The sequence below is a fragment of the Papio anubis genome, chromosome 10 (genome assembly GCF_008728515.1).
Source record: "Papio anubis isolate 15944 chromosome 10, Panubis1.0, whole genome shotgun sequence".
Taxonomy (NCBI): Eukaryota; Metazoa; Chordata; class Mammalia; order Primates; family Cercopithecidae; genus Papio; species Papio anubis.
The window spans coordinates 110,739,556-110,759,025 of NC_044985.1; the positions used below are offsets into that span (position 1 = coordinate 110,739,556).

At 41.1% G+C, this 19,470-nt stretch overlaps 1 protein-coding gene and 1 non-coding gene across 5 annotated transcripts in view; one reads left to right on the forward strand and one right to left on the reverse strand.

The window, feature by feature from the left end:
* The window catches only part of RHBDD1 (rhomboid domain containing 1), a 165,278-nt gene that overhangs the window by 117,022 nt on the left and 28,786 nt on the right, over nt 1–19,470 (forward strand). Inside the window, exon 7 of one of the 4 annotated variants that reach the window (XM_017947034.2) lies at nt 7,790–11,126. The exons of the other annotated variants lie outside the window; for them this stretch is intronic. Within the exon in view, the coding sequence (XP_017802523.1) occupies nt 7,790–7,803 (14 nt within the window). The 3' untranslated portion in view covers nt 7,804–11,126. Of the gene's footprint in view, nt 1–7,789; nt 11,127–19,470 lie in introns of those variants that run through there. 4 annotated transcript variants of the gene reach the window in all.
* On the reverse strand, nt 13,928–14,061 carry LOC116269308. The gene has a single exon (XR_004176787.1). It is a non-coding gene; the product is annotated as a small nucleolar RNA SNORA48 (small nucleolar RNA).

Below are 19,470 nucleotides of genomic sequence, written 5' to 3' on the forward strand. Positions count from 1 at the left end.
ATTAACATTTAGGTTGAGGCCTAAAAGATGAGAAGGAGTGAAGGGGGGCAGTGCTTAGGGAGGAGAGAGTATGTTCATATAACACATGTTCATACATGTATGGCAGGATGTGTTAGGGGTGGGAGCAGGCGCAGTGGGGAGTGTTCACCCAGAGGGACTTGCCTTCCAACAGTATCAAGGTAGGGGAGAGATTGGTGTGCTTGAGGGCACTGAAAGCAGGAGAAGTTGCCAAGCAGTGAGTCAGGCAGTAGACTGGGGCCAAGAACTCACAGGACCTTGAGGGCTCAGGGAGGGTCGCTTGGCTGAGGGGGAGTGAGCTCTTCTTTTGGATGCCCTGCCTGGCTCTGCCTGAGACCTTGATGACATCATCAGGGAGCTGCAGTTGGTAGTGTCAGAAGGTGGGAGACAGGGGCCCTGTTTGCACACCCTTCCCAAACCTCAGTCAAGGGATCCATGTGCTTGTTTTGCAAGATCTTGGAACCACGTAAGGTAGCAAGTCATTAATTAGAAGGCTCAGTTAAGGTTGCGGTGTTTTGCATTAAAGCTTGTTAAAAGTTGTTAGAGCAAGTTAAGCACTCTCACCTTGTCCCAGGGGCACATACAACTTTTCTGAATGTTGTTTTGATGTTACTCTTTGTTGTACAATATGCAGCTTTTTAGCACCTAGGGTCACTGATCTTTCAGAATGGGACCACAATGTCATGTCAGCCCAGCTGTGTCCTCCCATACTGGTTTTGCTGTTCACAGTAATATATCTGCATGCTAGGGATGCCATAACAAAATACCAAAGACTGAGTGGCTAACACAACAGAAGCTTATTTCTCACAATTCTAGAGGTTAAGAGTCCAGGATCAAGGTACCAGCAGGCTTGGTTTCTCCTGAGGCCTTGCCCCTTGGCTTGCAGGTGGCTGTCTTCTCACTGTGTCCTCACTTGGCCTTTTCTCTGTGCACACACATCCCTGGAGCCTCTCCCTCTGCTTATAAGGACATCAGTCCTGTTGGATTAGGGCTCCACCCCGTCACCTCATTTAACCTTAATTGCCTCTTTAGGGCCGAATCTCCAAATACAGTCACATTGGGGGTTAGGGTTTCCATAAATGAATTGGTGGGGGGGGGACACAATTTAATCCCTAACAAGTAACGATTATCTACCGAGTGCTTAGCACATGCAGACACTAGGGTTAGTGCTTTACTTGGATTCGCATATTGCAATCCCCATGACAGCCCTATGAAGTGCCGTTTCAGAGATTTGGAAACTAATACACAGAAAGATGAAATGAGTTACACAGATTGTATGATTAGTCAGTGAAATTCAAATTCTGTGCTATCAAAGTACCATCGGAACCTCACACTGTTTCTCAATCTCTTGGCGTCCCCTCTGGGAGTCCCACTGTGAGCAAGTGGGACTTGCTGCACTTGCTCCCACGCCCCACTAAGCTGTGCCTGCCTCTATCCTGAGGCGCGCAGTCCCATTCAGCCTTCTCCCCAGACTCACATTTTAGCATTGATGTGGTCCCCTCTGCTAGCCAGTCATCTGGCCTCTCCAGACACCCCCATGCCCTTGTGTCTTTAGTAATAGCTGCAGCAGTAGGTTCCATATTTGACTTATTCCCCAGAAGACACGCAAGCCTGGTGTTATGTGTTACCTATTATCACCAGTCCCTAAGGTCTCCCGCTCATGATTTCAGGGTGTAGGTCACACATTCTGCTGGGAAGATAAAATTTGTTGTTGTTGTTGTTGTTGTTGTTGTTGTTGTTGTCAGTGTTCATCTATGTTTGGGCTGTATCTTTTGTACTCTGACATCTTTGTTAGAATTCTAAGTGGAGAAATGACTTGGGGCCTAGAATCTTCTAATTATTAGGTTTCCTCTTCCCCAGAACTGCTAACAGAAAGATGTGCCTCCCCCGTGCTCAGAAACATTAGGACAAATGACAGAAGCTGCAGCAAGTGATAAAGGAAAGGACACTAGCCAGAAGCAGTGAGCTGCAGGAATCCTAAGCATGACACAGAGACAGAGGGATCGTGGTGTCATTGACCTGCGTGGCTTCTGGCAGTTAGACCAGCTCTTTGGCAATGTGATGTTCGGGCCAAATCACCCCTTATTGTGTTCCTCTGTCCTTCTAGCTTATGTGTGTCCTCCACACCTGCTTCTGTGCTCTTGTTTACTTACTACTTCAAGGTTGAAAAAGATAAGAATATTTCTTGATTGGTGGTCTCAATGTGGTATCTTTGAAGTTTATGGAATTTCCCATCTGTAATAGATCTTAGCAAAAATCGATTCTTTATTCATTTTAGTGATACTGCCCATGGAGGCAGAAAGGCAGGATGAAATTCACCCCAGATTCCAGTATTGTTTTAAGCACAAATAAACAAAAGGGCCCTATGTGAAGGCACATCAAGCACTTGATATGGTTTGCTACTACTGACAGTGGGTAACGTGCAGGATCAGGTGTGGAACCAGCTCAGTAATCTAAATGTAAGAGCTAACACTCGAAAACTCTTAGAAGAAAATATAGATGGACATCTCCATGACCTTGGATTAGGCACCAAGAGAGTAACAACAAGAGAAAAATAGATAAATTGAACTTTATCAAAACTAAAAAATGTTTGTGCTACAAAGGGTACTATCAAAGAAGTGAAAAGAGGCCAGGCACAGTGGCTCATGATGCCTGCAATGTCAGCACTTTGGAAGGCTAAGACATGAGAATTGCTTGAAGCCAAAAGTTCAAGACCAGCTTGAGTCTCAAGACCCACTCTCTAACCCCCACCCGACCCCCCAAAAAAAAGAAGGAGGAAAAAAAAGTAGTGAAAAGATCATCACAGATTGGGAGGAAATATTTGCAAACCATGTATCTGATAAGGGACTTTTATCAAGTCTATATGAGGAACTCTTACAATTCAATAACCAAAAGACAGCCCACTCAGAAATGGGCAAATGATCTGAATAGACATTTCTCCAAAGAAGATATACAGAAGTCCCACAAGCACGTGAAAATAAGCTCTATGCCATTAGCCATCAAGGAAATTCTGATCAAAACCACAATGAGATACCACTTCACATCCACTAGGATGGCTATAATAATTATTTTTAAAGGCAATCTTAGGCTAGCTAGGATAAAGAGAAATTAGAACCCTCACCCAAAACTGATAGGATTGTAAAATTGTATAGCTGCTTCGGACAATAGTCTGGCAGTTCCTCAGAAGGTTAAACATACAGTTTAACCTGAATATATTCATCACTGGTTTTTAAGAGAAATGAAAACATATACCTATACAAAAACTTGTATATGAACATTTATTATAATATTATTCATAATAGCCAAAAAGCAGAAACAACCCAAATGCTGATCAGATTGATAAATAAAATGTATATGCATACAATGGAATATTATATGGCCCTAAAAAGTAATGAAGTGCTAATACAGGCTACAATGTGGATGAACCTGAAAGTATTATGCTAAGTGAAAGAAGCCAGTGACACATGGCCACATTATATGATTCAATCAATATGAAGTGGCCATAATAGGCAATCCATGAAGACAGAGAGTGGATTGGTGGAGCCAAGGGCTAAAGGTAGCAGGTGGGCAGTGAGAGAAGAAATAGGGGGTGATTGCTAATTGGCATAGAGTTTCTCTTTGGGGTGATAAAGATGTTCTAAAATTGATTGTGGTAATGATTATACACCTCTGTGAACATCATAAAAGGCATTGAATTGTCCACTCTAAACAGGCGAATTGTGTCGTATAGAAATGAAATCTCAATTAAGCTGTTGAGTAAAATCTCAATGAAGCAATTATTTTTTCTTAAAGTAGGTATGTTATCCTAATAATAGAGGAGAAAAACTGAAGCTTACTGTGTGGTATTCCAAATTGAGCAGTTTGAGTTTAGGATGAAGGATTTTTCTGGGTGTGTGTGTGTGTGTGTGTATAAAGCTGGGATATTGAAATTTTAAAGATGCCAGATTCTTGGGCCATTTCTTTTTCACAGACTCCAGGAGTTGGATACCCAGTCCCTAATCCCTCTTTGCGTTCATTCCCTTGATTCAGTTAGAGCTAGACATAAGGCTTTTTTTCTTCCGCTTTCTGATCTTTTGAGATCTCTTAAAGGATTTTAAGATTTTATAAAACCATACTCTGGTTAACATGATAAACCTCAAGGATCATAATATATGTGCCCGGAGCCACCTTATCCTATTGGTAATAGTTCTTTTTAGCATAGAGCAGCCTCAGCAAATCTAAATGTCTTCAGGAGCCGAACAGATAACCCATAAATCTCATTAAAGCAGTGGCAAATTGTGGGGCCTATTGAGTCTCGATTTCTTAACTGAAATCTGGGTTGTAGTACAAAAATTGTTCTAGGAATAATAATGCCTTCTTTTTGTAAGGATCAAATGAGATGGTGATTAAGAAGGCACCGTATTACATGTAGAGAGCTATACAGTTATTAATTTGGATATGAAATGAAGTCTGTTCTTTTCTCAAAGAATTTGTAAAGATTAATTTTTATCATTTTATTGACATATAACCCATAATCAAGATAATTAACATAGCCATCACACCCAACAGATTCCTCTGCCTCTTGGTAATTTATTCCTACCCTCCTCCGCCCTTATCCCTACAAGACACTGGTCTTCTGTCTCTGTGGTTTAGTTTGCATTTTGTAAAATTGTTATAAACAGAAACATACCACATATATTTTTGTTGTCTGACTTAATTTACTCAGCGTAGCTACTTTGGGGTTTATCCATATCACTAGGTGTATTAATAGTTCATCCCTTTTCATTGCCAAGTAGTAGTCTATTGTACAGATATACCATAAACATTTGGATTTCCAGTTTTTGGCTGTGGCAAATAAAGCAGCTGTGAACATTCATTTACAAGTAATTTTAAGGACGTATGCTTTCATTACTGTTAGGTACATACCTAGGAGTGGAATCGTTGGGTCGTGTGGAAAGTGTATGTTTACGTTTTTCTGTTGTTGTGTTTGTTTGTTTGTTTTTGAGATGGAGTCTCGCCCTGTTGCCCAGGCTGGAGTGCAGTGGCACGATCTCAGCTCACTGCAACCTCTGCCTCCTGGGTTCAAATGATTCTCCTGCCTCAGCCTTCTGAATAGCTGGGACTACAGGTGCACGCCACCACACCTGGCTAATTTTTGTACTTTTAGTAGAGATGGGATTTCACCGTGTTAGCCAGAATGGTCTCAAACTCCTGACCTTGTGATCCGCCCACCTTGGCCTCCTAAGTGCTGGGATTACAGGCGTGAGCCACCACACCTGGCCACGTTTATGTTTTAGTAAACTGTCAAACTGTTTTCCAAAGTGCTGTTCTATTTTACATTCTCTCCACCAGTGTTTGAGAGTTCAAGGTCCTCCCTATCCTCCCCAACACTTGCTGTGGTCAGTCTTTTTAACTTAACCCAGTCAGTGCCATCTTGTTGTGATTTTCATGTGCGTTTCCCTCATGAATGAATAATTACATTGAACATCTTTTCTTGTGTTGATAAGTCTGTTATTTTGGCATCACTTCATGTCCAGCCTATTCTGTGCATAAGGGAATTTCACTCTTTTAGCTGATTGCATTGGAATGCTGACCAACATGTCATTAAGAACACCAGTGGATTTTCTGTTACTTTATATTTAACTGGGCATGTTTGTGAAAGGTTCCAGAACATCCTCCAACTAAATTTTCTTTGTATGTGTTAGGTTATTTCGATGCTCTAAAATTTTGACCAAATTGATTTTTACGGTGTTACCAGATTTCAAGGCAAAATTAGGGGTTATCAACTTCTTTTATTAGCTCTCTAATTATATAAATTAATATATATACAGAAGTGGATTTCCAGTTGAAATAAGCTCTAATATTGACATCTCGCTATATTCAGAAATAAGATGCTTGAGTTGGGAGGGACCTTAGCAGACACTCTCCTCAGCCATTCCCTTCATGCCCCCTGCAGCACTCATAAGGGGGTTCATCTTTTTCCACTGTCGGAGATTCGAATATCTGGAAAGACCTTGTACAATAAACGTAGAACAAGAAAAATTCTGCTTTTGTAGATTGTTGCTAACTGATCTTAATTTGAAATTGTTTTATGGTAGTTATTTGATGGTGGTTATCAGGTGTGATTTAGCCAGCCAGCCAGAACGAGCACTGCCTATTAAGAGTTTCATTGCTGTGTTATTTAAGTTATGTAAAGCGTAAAAAGGGGTGCAGGATTAGGCAGAAAGAGCCTAGAATCTCTATTCCCCTCAGTCTGTGATGAAGGCAGCCCTTTGCAAGCCTTGCTTTCACAACCTCAACATGGCATGGGCTTTGCAGTCAGTCACATCTCAGTTGGAATCCCGGCTCTGTCTCTCCTTCTCCGTGAACGGGGTCCTAAGGGATTATGGGTATTTTGTGGGTAGGGAGGTATATTATACCCTCCTCGTGGGGCAGCTGGGTGGGATGCCTACCTGAGACAGGAGATGGAGGGCACTGGCACCAGGAAGGCACTGGGTCTGTTTCCTTTTCTTACCTCTTCCTCTTTCTCCTCTGCCACGTGTTTTCTCTCCTCACCTATCTTAGGTCACTTATAGAAATCGTTCTTTTTACTTCCGTTTCAATCAGTTTTGGAGATTTCTCCAAAAAGATAGTAAGGGTAATGAATACTTAAGCAGTAACATTTAGCAAGTCCCTTTTATGTACCAGGAATATCAAGTACATTTCATGCATTTTTTTTCATTTACTTTTCACAAGAACTCATGAAGTAAGGTACAATTAAGGCAGAGAGGAAACTGAGTGAGTGATGGAGTCAGGCGTGAACCCAGCCCTATCTGACTCTAGAGCTCTTAACCACTCTGTATATTGCCCCTATATCTAATTTTAGGAATGCTCGGTTCTCTGTGTTTCCACCCCCATCCAGATGATGATAATACGAAAACAGTAACAGCTGGTACATACCTTGTACTGACCACTGGTCTGCCTGCTTTCCACACATTAACTTGTGTAAGGCTCACGGTAACCCATTACAGGTTCTGTTGCTGTCCCCATTTTTGTGATCCCCGTTTTTCAGGTGAGGAAACCAAGGTGCAGAGCAGCTAAGTAACTTGCCCACTTAGGTTCAAATAGAGTTATAATTGATGTTCAGTCTGTTATTCTTAACGCCTCGGATGTCTTTCCCCTATCACTTCATCATTTCTTAAAATTCATTTTACACCCATTTCAGACCAATCAGAGAAGAGACGGGAACTCCCTCCTGCTTAGCTTAGACATCCCAGCTACTCTTTCCGGTAACCTGTGGAATTCTTTCCTTATCCTTGCTGCAGTCTAAAGTGGTGATATATTGGACATTTCATCCAAAGGCTGAACTGAGACTAATGCCTAAGCGAGAAAGAAAAAATAGCAAATTCATTAACTAGGAATCTATTTACAGTCAATTCCCAAGGCTCATTGTGCAGTCGGTGGTTCTGCATCATTTAGAGTTGCTAATAAATGAAAGTCTTTGCGTCTTTCCAAGTGCCTTGATATTTACAAGTCTCATATTTTACCATAGGAAGTGGCTTCAACAAGCATATTCATGTGTTGACAGTTCTAATTAATACAAGTAATTAGCCCTGACAGAACTGTGAAAAGGAGACCCATTCATAAATTTGCTAATTATGTTACTCTGCTCAGAATGTAATCGCAGTCTAGTCTTTAATCATTTCTGTATATGGGCAAAAGGCCATCTGACTAAATTCTTCAGACTTTTATATTTACTTCTCGTAAGAGGATTTTATTGAAATTAATTTGTGGTTGCAATTTAATGTTCCAGTATGCAGGAACTAGTGAAGAACACAGATGATAATCTTTCCAGAAAGAAACAAGAAAATGAGAAAAGGCAGACAAGGAAGGAGGAAGGCATCAGGTACCTACCATATGCTTTCTTACATGTAAAGCTTGTACCTTTCTGCCTATTTTGATGCCTTTTCTGAAAATGAAGATAGTCTTATTTAGGCCACTGGTAGGTTTATGGTACAGAAAATTTGAAGATGGTTGATTACTTTGATCCAGAGTTGTGCCCTCTTCTCTTGGATGTAAATAGACTGCTTTTTCAAGTGCTTTTGTTCTCAAGCAGGGGTTCTCAGCCTTGGCACTATTGGAACTTTGGGCTGGATGATTCCTTGTGGAGGTGAGTGTGACTGTCCTGTGTATTGTGCGGTGTTAAGTAGCATCCCTGGCCTCTATCCACTAGATGCAAGTGCACCTCTCCCCTAGTTCTGACCCCCAAAAGTGTCCCCGGACATTGCCAGTTGTCTCCTGGGGAGCAAAATCACCCCTGGTTGAGAACCACTGTGCTTGAGAGTAAAATAATCCAATAAAATTTCTGTATAGAACACTTATAGCAGCTGTAGCAAAATCAGTAAAGCACCTTTTCTTGGAATCATTTACCAGGCATCATGGTACAGAATCCAGATTTGGAATGATATTCCTTGAATTACAATACCTCCTTCCTACTTTTCCAGCATTAAGCTCCCTCTGGTCCTCTTAGATAGAAAGTAGACTTGTGCTTGGTAGTAAAGTAGCTTATCTAAAACCGCTTTTCTTTTCTTTTGCTTAATAGATACACTGGGCTCTCCACATTGATGGATTTAACATTTGAAGTTCTGATTACTCACAGGTGACTCCAGTGTTCTGAGTAATCAACTCCCAGTGTTCTTTGTCTTCCTTTCCAGTTCATTGATTTCTTACTTTGTGGTCTTGCTTTCCTCCCTCCGCTGCTTAGATTTCTGGTTTTTATAAATACCTTCCATGTCCTTGCTTCTCAGCTTTTCTTCCACTTACCTGGAAAAATCCCAGACTTGAGTGAGCCTGGCCACTAGGCTTCTTGGAAGGTGGATCTGGCAGCTAAGCCTTATTAGAGAACATGACTCAGCAGAGCAGACTGAGCCTATTACACATGCACATTAACCTCTCAACTATCCTAGACCTTCCCTAAGAAACTGGAATCCACCCCTCGGTAATGCCCCCAACCTCCCATCATGAAAACTACAAACGTACCTATTCTGTACTCACCACCCCCTACTTAACTTGTTCCTTCCTGACACCTGGGCAGGGAAGTCTTCTTCCCTTATCAAAAGCTAATCCTTCACCCACCTACCCCAACTTCTCACAAAAATATTTTGTCATTGATTATTCCCTTTTCCCTTGTGTCTTCAGCCTCTCAGTCTCTACTGGATCCCTTCCATCAACACTGAAACATATCCTTAGTCTCTCTCCTCTCCTATCTTGAGAGAGAGAGGAAGAGAGCAAGTGAGTATGCAATAACCCACAGCAGCCTTTCAGTAACCATCCCTTCCCTTTCCATTTCCATTCATGTTGTCCTCTTCAACTTTGAATCTTGCCTCTACTACTACAATCGTGTTGCTACTCCCATTATTCCAATGAAACAGTTCTAGCTAAGTTCCCCTGCACCTTCTATGTCGCTAAGGCCTGGAGTCACTTTCCTTCCCCAAATTTACTTAACATAGTTAACTACGCCTTCTTTGAAACCATTCCTTTTTTGCTTTCTTGTTTTCCCAGTGTCACACTTTCCTGGCTTTCCCGCTATGGTCTGGTCTCTTTCCTGGGTCGTCTTTGCAGGCCCACCCACCTCCACTTTACCTTTGAATATCAGCCTCCCTAATGACTTAATTCTAGGTCTTCTTTTCTTCTCCCAAGGCTTTAGTTGCTATTTATATGCTGGCAACTTCCAAATTTATCTCTTCAGCCCAGTTTTCTTTCTGAGCTTCTAAAATTACATATAAATGTACTCAAGGACATCTCAGATGCATCATGTACAAACTGAATTTATAATTGTTTTATACCTTTGCAGCTCATTCCTTTCCAAGTGTGGCCTTTTGGATGTAGTGAGTAACCAAGCCTTTTTGATGGTAACTCAAGATACATCTCAAAACTTTTCACTTCTTTTTATATCCATTGGTGAGAGCCACTGTTCCTTACAAACAGTAGAAGGTGAGGATGTAGAAATAAGAACCAGGTCACACAGGGCCTTGTAGGCCATCTAGGACTCTGATTTTTCCCTGAATGAGATGGACCCATTAGAGGGTTTTGCACAAAGGAGTAACATAATCTAATTCAACTTAGAAAGATCACTGTGGCTGCTATATTGAGAATAATTTATAGAGCAGCATAGTGGGCTGAATGCTATCCTCCGAAAGATGTGACAACCCAGAACCTCCACGTATGACCTCATTTGAAATAAGGCTCTTTGCAGGTAATTAAGGTAAGGATCTCAAGATGAGACCATCCTGGGTTAGGGACAGGTGTCCTGATAAGAGACAGAAATGGAGAAAGCAGACACAGATGAATGAGCCATGTGAAGACAGATTGGAGAGCAGTCACAAGCCAGGGAACACCAAGGATGGCCAGCACCACCCAAGGCTAGAGGCATGGAATGGGTTCTCCCGCAGAGCCTCCAGAAGGAACCAACCCTGCCAACAACCTTGATGTCAGACTTCTGGCTTCCCAAACTGCAAGAGAATAAAGTTCTGTTGTTTTAAGGAACTCAGTTTGCGATAATTTGTTATGGCAACCCTAGGAAACTGATAGAAGCAGCAAGGGTAAAAGCGGAAGACCAGTTAGGAGCCCATTGCAGTAATCCAGGCAAGAGAGGACTGCGGCTGCACTTAGGTAGTAGCTGTGGAGGAGGTATAAAGAGGTCAGCTTCTGGACACATTTTGCAGGTAAAATAAAAGGGTTTTTTGACAGAATGCTTGCAATTGTGAGAGAGAGAAGTGAAGAATGACTAAGGTTTTTGGCCAAAACCGCTGGAAAGTTGGAAGTAGTTCAGGTTTACAGGAATTAGAGTTCAGTCTCGGAGTTGTATACATTGAGAGACTCAGTAGAGCTCCATGTGCCATCATCCTGGACCCCTGTTGACTTTTAGGGATGGCACCATGTTTGAGAGGCTACGGAAGAGACCCAGAGCCAGTGAACAAGACATAGAATTTATTGAGAGGACTTACAGCATAGTCTAGAGGCAGCGGGCTAGACAGGAGAACCGCAACTGCTTGAAAAAGCACGAAGTTTATAGCAAAGACACAATGAAAAAAACCACGGGCCAATATCACTGATGAACGTAGACACAAAAATCCTCAACAAAATACTAGCAAACTTAATATAGCAGCACATCAAAAAGTTAATTTACCATGATCAAGTAGGCATCATTCCTTGAATATAAGGTTGGTTCAATATACGCAAATCAATAAATGTGATTCACCACATAAAACAAAAACCATATGATTGTCTCAATAAATTGCTAGCTTTTCCAGCATTATTTAGGAGAGTAGTTAACTAGTGTTAAATAAATAGATCCTTGATGCTACTCATCTTGGAGCTGTGGAGAGTTCCCCAGGTGAGAAGCAGGTCAACCACAAGCAATGCCTGCAATTTGAGCCATCTGTCCTTGCACTCTTCACCGTAAGGCTCATCCTTGGTATCAGTTTTCTCTGCCTATGGTACCTAACTAGATAGAAGGGATTCTTCTAGGGGCCTCCTCAGTAGCCCGAAAGCAACACTGTTCAGTAGAAGTATCTGCAGTAACGGACGTGCTCTGTGTTTTCATTGTCCAATATGGTAGCCACTAGCCACAAGTGCTGAGCATGTGGAATGTATTTACAAATGGATAGTAGGAGGTGAGGATGTAGAAATAAGTACAACTTAGTGCAACTGAGGAATTGAGTTTTCAGCTATACATAATTTTAATTCATATAAATTTAAATAGCTATGTGTGCCTGGTGGCCATTGTATCAGTGCAGATCTAGGGCGCTGGTTCTAAAAGTGTTGCCTGGAAGCTTGTTAGAAATGCACATTTTTGGACAGTGGCCTCAAACTCCTGGGCTCAAGCAATCCCCCCACCTCAACCTTGTGAATAGCCAGCCGAGACTACAGGCATAGGCCACCACATCCTTTTTAATTTTTTTTTTTTTTTTTTTTTTTTTTGTAGAAATGGCAGTGGGGTGGGTTGTGGAGCATGGGAGATCTGCACCAGAAGCTTTGGGTGTGAGATGCAGGATTCTGTGTTTTAATAAGCTCTGCAGGTGTGATTCTGTTGTACACTAAAATTTGAGAACCATTGCTGGATCCCACTCTCAGAATTCCTGATTTAGTTGTTCTGGGATTGGGTCTGAGCATTTGTTTTTCTAACAGATTCCCTGATGATGCTGTAATGCAGATCTATATCACCTGAGATCTGTTATAGAAAATGGACCAACTCTTTGTGAGGTGGCTTCAGTTCCCAAGAGTAAATTGCGTAAATCCCACATAACAAATATTTCAAGTCAGGATATCCCAAGTGTACCCTCCATACTTGATGAAAATCTTCCTAGCTTTTTTCCCATGATCTGGTAACAAACTGTGTCTGGCTTATAGGAGGGCTGTTAAGTACTTGTTAAATTAATAAAGAGATTATATAAATTAGCCTGAATAAAATATCTGAAGTTGAGAATTCTTATCCCGCCTCTAACTTTATGCATGTGAGGGCATTTTGGCCTTCATGATAATCTATTAGTGGAATTCCACTTTTCTGATCCGTAATTCTACAACTCGTTGTAGAAGTCATTGTTGTAGTAATTTTTCTCTCTGGAGCTTGATACATTTTAATTGTTATAGTGGAAAGAAGGTAATTCTTAGCTAGAGAAGGGCGTAGTGTGTCCACACCCCCAACAGGCATTTGCAAACGTGTGTGTGAGAGGGCTTTTAGGTTGTTGAAATGATAGGAGTCAGGGTAAAGGGGATATAATTTTCATTCAGTGCCGGGGACCCAGGAATGTTAAATACCCTGCATGCATAGGACTGTCCTGTACAATGAAGGGAAACTCTGTAACCTGTTGGTAGGTGACAGTAATGTTTCTTCAGTAAAATTACTTCGAAGGCCATGAGGCTTTTTTGCTACTTATATCTCTTCATGAGCATTTTGTATGAGTTTTACTTATCTCACAGGAAGGTGAAGCACCCTCTGTCGGGCTCTTGCATAACATAATTTAATTCTTGCAGCACATATTTAGTGCTCTGTGGTTTACAAAGATAGGAGACATGAGCCTACCTACAAAGAAGTTACAGTACCAGCAATAAGCTGGAAATGATGTAAGAGTTGTATAAACTGTAGGAACACAGAGGGGATATTACCTAGTTTATCAGTTAAGGTTCAACCAGGAGACAAAACCAGTGGAGACATATATTAAGAGCTATTATTGCAAGGAAGTGCTTACACGATTGTGGAGGCTGAGCAGGCAAGTCCAAAATCTGTAGGGCAGGCCGTCCAGAAGAGTGAGCAGGAACTCTCAGGCGCATGGCTGAAGCTGCAGTCCACAAGCAGAATTTCTTCTTCTTCGGGGAAGTTTCAGCTCTGCTCTTAAAGCCTTTTAACCAATTGAATCAGGCTCATCCACATTATCTAAAATAATCTCCCTTAAAGTCAGCTGATTATGGACTTTAATCACATCTACCAGATACCTTCACAGCAGCACTCTGATTAGTGTTTAATTGAATAACCTGAGATGATAGCCTAGGCCCCCCCCTTGACACACAAACAAGAGCATCGCACTTGGAGATTGAATGTTTGAGCACTTTTTCTGAAACGTGGCATTTGTTCTGACCCTTGAAAACGGGGCATTTTTAAGTGGGGTAGTTGACCTTCTAGAGGGGGTGACTATTAAAAATTAACCAACGGAAACAATAAAAGAAGCCAAGGCATGAAAGTATAATCAGTGTTTGCAGAATGGCTAGTTGTTGCTATGTAGCTTCTCCCTGAACCTCAGCTCTCAATTTCCTCATCTAAGAAGTGGGTTCAGTACTTGTCATAACTGTCCTCCAAGATGGAAGGAAATGATATTTGAGGGTGCCTTTTGGAAACAGTAAACACTATGATTGCTAAGGGATTTTTTTTCTTTCTTTCCTTCCTTCCTTCCTTCCTTCCATAAAGGCATGGACCAGGCATAGGCACAGGCCAAAAGTCAAGCAGGGATAAACAAGGGGTTGCTTTGTCTCTGGCTGATGTGAGGTGGGCACCACCAACTAGAAGCTACTCTTCCCGCATCAGAACCCTGAGGTGTTTTGTAGTCACGGTGGTGGCGACAGTAGCATTGGTGAGAGTGTGAGGTTGGTGTGATAAAAACCAAAGGCTCGGCAGGTAACACAGAGCCTGATTGTTGCAAGTTTTGTCTAAAATGTGTGTTTTTAAGAAAAAAAAAAAGTGACAGTCTCTTGACCTTAGTTCCTAATGGGCTAAAAGAATGAAAAACATCCCTGTATATAAGTCTGTGCCCAACTGTCACAAAGAGGCAATAGCCATTTGCTCTGGGCTAAGACGGCTCAGCCTTTTTTTTTTTTTTTTTTAAAAAAAACAGAAGTAGACCTGTTTTTGATGCTTGAGATATTAGGGGTGAGGGAGAGTCATTTATTATAAACGTGTTGAATACTTTGCCTAAATAGGGAAAGGGAGTTAAACTAAGTCCAAGGAAGCTGTTCCAACTTTCTTAGGTAATGGCCATTATGGCCAATTGACTCTGTCACCAAAGAAAGCATCAGAAAATGATGCTAACGTGAGTACCGTTTGACAGACTTCTTTCCTTTTCAGAGCGGTGTCCTACAAACCAAACAAGTCTCCCCCAATTGTTAAAGCCATTTGCATTTTGAAGGAAATTTAATCCATATGTCCCTGAGTCACTTATGCCCAAGTCATTAAAAAGTTATTTTTTAAATGTGATTTCATGTTTGAAGTCATTTTAGAGTATTTTTAGTAGACGCTCATTCTTCATAATGCTAAATTTTTCTTGGTTTGTTTTCTTGTTTTATTTAAACACACTGTATATCATCTTAACACATCCTGTGGTGAGGCACAAAGGGAATCTTGAACTCAGAAGGAGGGTCTGGTATACCGGAGTAACACATTTGAGGCAGTCAGTTTCTATTTTCAGAAGTTTATAACTCTTCCCCCTCTTCATTTTTGTATTTTATGTCCTGGGCTACTTTTAACCTGGTCACATCATCACCGCAGCCCTCTCCTACCCCATTCCCCAAATGGTTGTCCATGAGATGAAAAGGGAAAAGAGAAAAGTGACAAAGAATAAAATCACATGGCCTCCTAGGATATATTTCTGTGCTGTGCTGTGTGATCCTTTCTTTCCAGAATTGAATGTATTTTCCCCTTTTACCTACTGTTGTTGCTAGCCGGGAGAATTAAGGTGTTTCTCAAAGTGTCAACAAAAGAGAGAAATAAAACTGAATTGAGGAGCAGTCTCCAGCTTCTCATTTTTAGGGCAAATAGAAGATGGTGTCTGCTTAGAACTGAAACTAATTGAAAAACGGTTTCATTTTTTACTAAAATAAGCTTCCCCCCCCCAACTCCCCTTTTTAACCTTTGTCTGTTTGGAGTCTCATGATATGGACCAAGTTTTATCTGTACACGAAGCATCCTGGTTTGTGTGTGAATTTGTCCATCGTGAACATCTGTTGGCTGCCAGAGGGCACGGAAGCAGCCTTATTTTTAGGCAGTGTAGAGATCCGTTTCCCTTCTGAGTGCCTGCTCGGGCAGCAGGTGTGTAGCATCAAACATAGCGAGAGGCATTCACCACCTGGCGGAATAAAGATGTAAGGAGTTAACACTTTTTCTTTTCATCTCTGCCAGCCTATGAAATACTTTCCAGTGTACTTTTTTTATTTGGTTCTCAAAACTGCCCGGAGGACCATGGTTTTATTTTGTTTCCATAAGGAAACTGAGGCTCAGGGATGCGACTTTCTTCAGGATTTCACAAGGCGATCTTGGCAGCTGGTGTGTGCCTCGGAGAGGAGGGATGTCCTGCCCATCATGTGGGGACATTTGAGGACCTTCGTGGACTTTTACTTTTGAAAGCTCTGCCCCATGTCAAGTGTATTAAAACGTATGCAATCTCATATCTGTCCCACAGATTCCATGTATAATATATATCATAATATATGTCAGTCGAGTTGTAAATAGTTGAGATGGTATATTTCATAGACACTTAATTAAATGTGTATTACTTCTAATTTTATAGTTTCTTTTTTCATTTTGGAGCCAACTAATTATTCTGAGGTCTGGAACATTTTCATGGGCCTTTAAAAAACTCACCCTTCCTGAGTGCTGTCCCTAGAGTGGCTGAAGCCGCCTCTTGTTCTCATTCACTCCTGTTTTCCTCCTCACACCTGTGGCAGAACCGAGGCAGGTGCTTAATAAATACTTGTTGGTGAATGTGCAAGTGAGTGAGAGAAGGAATAGAAGAAGTAACAAATAAGTGAAGTACAAGTAAGTGGCGAAGTCTGGTGTCGAAGGACATCTGAACCCTTTGCGGGCTCACTTCTTTGCACTGCCATCACAGTGAAGCAGAACGAGCGTCTTCAAGCTGTGTATCAAAGTGTATTCCTCCTCATTTCTCATTGTTTTGTTCAAAGCCAGTTTTCTTCTCTGTTACAGCTAAGGCATGAGAAAGAATAGACTACCAGGTTATTTGACTTTTGATAGCTTCATGAAGCAGCAGTAGCCACTTTCAGATCATACTCCATTCTTTTCTCTCTGTTTAGTTGCTATAGTTTAGTTTTTTGCCTTGCAAATGTGGGATAAATGTGGCTACTAATATTCAAATGTTCAGACAAGTTTCTTGACAAAACCAGAGAGGTGTTTTTTTGCCTGTTGTTTCTTTTGGTTTGTTTTCTTTAGAATACTAGACATTTGCTCTAAGTTATCTGTCATGTGATTTGTGTGTTTTGGGGAGATATGATTTTTTTTTTTAATCCAAAGGTGGATTTTTGTGGCCTTTCTTCAAAGCTCTAGAATTTGGTGGAAAGGAACTGATTGAACATAACAGAAAACTAGAGAGAAAGCGAAAGCCCACTTCTTCTTTTTTTTTTTTTTTTAATTTTACTTTAAGTTCTTGGATACATGTGCAGAACATGCAGGTTTGTTACATAGGTACACATGTGCCGTGGTGGTTTGCTGCACCTGTCAGCCTGTCATCTAGGTTTTAAGCCCCGCGTGCATTAGGTCTTTGTCCTAATGCTCTCCATCCTCTTGCCCCCTAACACCCAACAGTCCCTGGTGTGTGCTCTTCCCCTCCCTGTGTCCGTGTGTTCTCATTGTTTAACTCCCACTTACGAGTGAGAACACGTGGTGTTTGGTTTTCTGTTCCTGTGTTAGTTTGCTGACGATGATGGCTTCCAGCTTAATCTATGTTCCTGCAAAGGATATGATCTCATTCTTTTCTTTTTTTTTTTTTTTTATTATTATACTTTTAAGTTCTAGGGTACATGTGCATAACGTGCAGGTTTGTTACATATGTATACTTGTGCCATGTTGCTGTGCTGCACCCATCAACTCGTCAGCACCCATCAACTCGTCATTTACATCAGGTATAACTCCCAGTTCAATCCCTCCCCCCTACCCCCTCCCCATGATAGGCCCCGGTGTGTGATGTTCCCCTTCCCGAGTCCAAGTGATCTCATTGTTCAGTTCCCACCTATGAGTGAGAACATGTGGTGTTTGGTTTTCTGTTCTTGTGATAGTTTGCTAAGAATGATGGTTTCCAGCTGCATCCATGTCCCTACAAAGGACACAAACTCATCCTTTTTTATGGCTGCATAGTATTCCATGGTGTATATGTGCCACATTTTCTTAATCCAGTCTGCCACTGATGGACATTTGGGTTGATTCCAACTCTTTGCTATTGTGAATAGTGCCGCAATAAACATACGTGTGCATGTGTCTTTATAGCAGCATGATTTATAATCCTTTGGGTATATACCCAGTAATGGGATGGCTGGGTCATATGGTACTACTAGTTCTAGATCCTTGAGGAATCGCCATACTGTTTTCCATAATGGTTGAACTAGTTTACACTCCCACCAACAGTGTAAAAGTGTTCCTATTTCTCCACATCCTCTCCAGCACCTGTTGTTTCCTGACTTTTTAATGATTGCCATTCTAACTGGTGTGAGATGGTATCTCATTGTGGTTTTGATTTGCATTTCTCTGATGGCCAGTGATGATGAGCATTTTTTCATGTGTCTGTTGGCTGTATGAATGTCTTCTTTTGAGAAATGTCTGTTCATATCCTTTGCCCACTTTTTGATGGGGTTGTTTGTTTTTTTCTTGTAAATTTGTTGGAGTTCTTTGTAGGTTCTGGATATTAGCCCTTTGTCAGATGAGTAGATTGCAAAAATTTTCTCCCATTCTGTAGGTTGCCTGTTCACTCTGATGGTAGTTTCTTTTGCTGTGCAGGAGGTCTTTAGTTTAATTAGATCCCATTTGTCAATTTTGGCTTTTGTTGCCGTTGCTTTTGGTGTTTTAGACATGAAGTCTTTGCCCATGCCTATGTCCTGAATGGTACTACCTAGGTTTTCTTCTAGGGTTTTTATGGTATTAGGTCTAACATTTAAGTCTCTAATCCATCTTGAATTAATTTTCGTATAAGGAGTAAGGAAAGGATCCAGTTTCAGCTTTCTACTTATGGCTAGCCAATTTTCCCAGCACCATTTATTAAATAGGGAATCCTTTCCCCATTTCTTGTTTTTCTCAGGTTTGTCAAAGATCAGATGGCTGTAGATGTGTGGTATTATTTCTGAGGACTCTGTTCTGTTCCATTAGTCTATATCTCTGTTTTGGTACCAGTACCATGCTGTTTTGATTACTGTAGCCTTGTAGTATAGTTTGAAGTCAGGTAGCGTGATGCCTCCAGCTTTGTTCTTTTGACTTAGGATTGTCTTGGAGATGCGGGCTCTTTTTTGGTTCCATATGAACTTTAAAGCAGTTTTTTCCAATTCTGTGAAGAAACTCATTGGTAGCTTGATGGGGATGGCATTGAATCTATAAATTACCTTGGGCAGTATGGCCATTTTCACGATATTGATTCTTCCTATCCATGAGCATGGTATGTTCTTCCATTTGTTTGTGTCCTCTTTTATTTCACTGAGCAGTGGTTTGTAGTTCTCCTTGAAGAGGTCCTTTACATCCCTTGTAAGTTGGATTCCTAGGTATTTGATTCTCTTTGAAGCAATTGTGAATGGAAGTTCATTCATGATTTGGCTCTGTGTTTGTCTGTTATTGGTGTATAAGAATGCTTGTGATTTTTGCACATTAATTTTGTATCCTGAGACTTTGCTGAAGTTGCTTATCAGCTTAAGGAGATTTTGGGCTGAGACAATGGGGTTTTCTAAATATACAATCATGTCATCTGCAAAGAGGGACAATTTGACTTCTTCTTTTCCTAACTGAATACCCCTGATTTCTTTCTCTTGCCTAATTGCCCTAGCCAGAACTTCCAACACTATGTTGAATAGGAGTGGTGAGAGAGGGCATCCCTGTCTTGTGCCAGTTTTCAAAGGGAATTTTTCCAGTTTTTGCCCTTTCAGTATGATATTGGCTGTGGGTTTGTCATAAATAGCTCTTATTATTTTGAGGTACGTTCCATCAATACCGCATTTATTGAGCGTTTTTAGCATGAA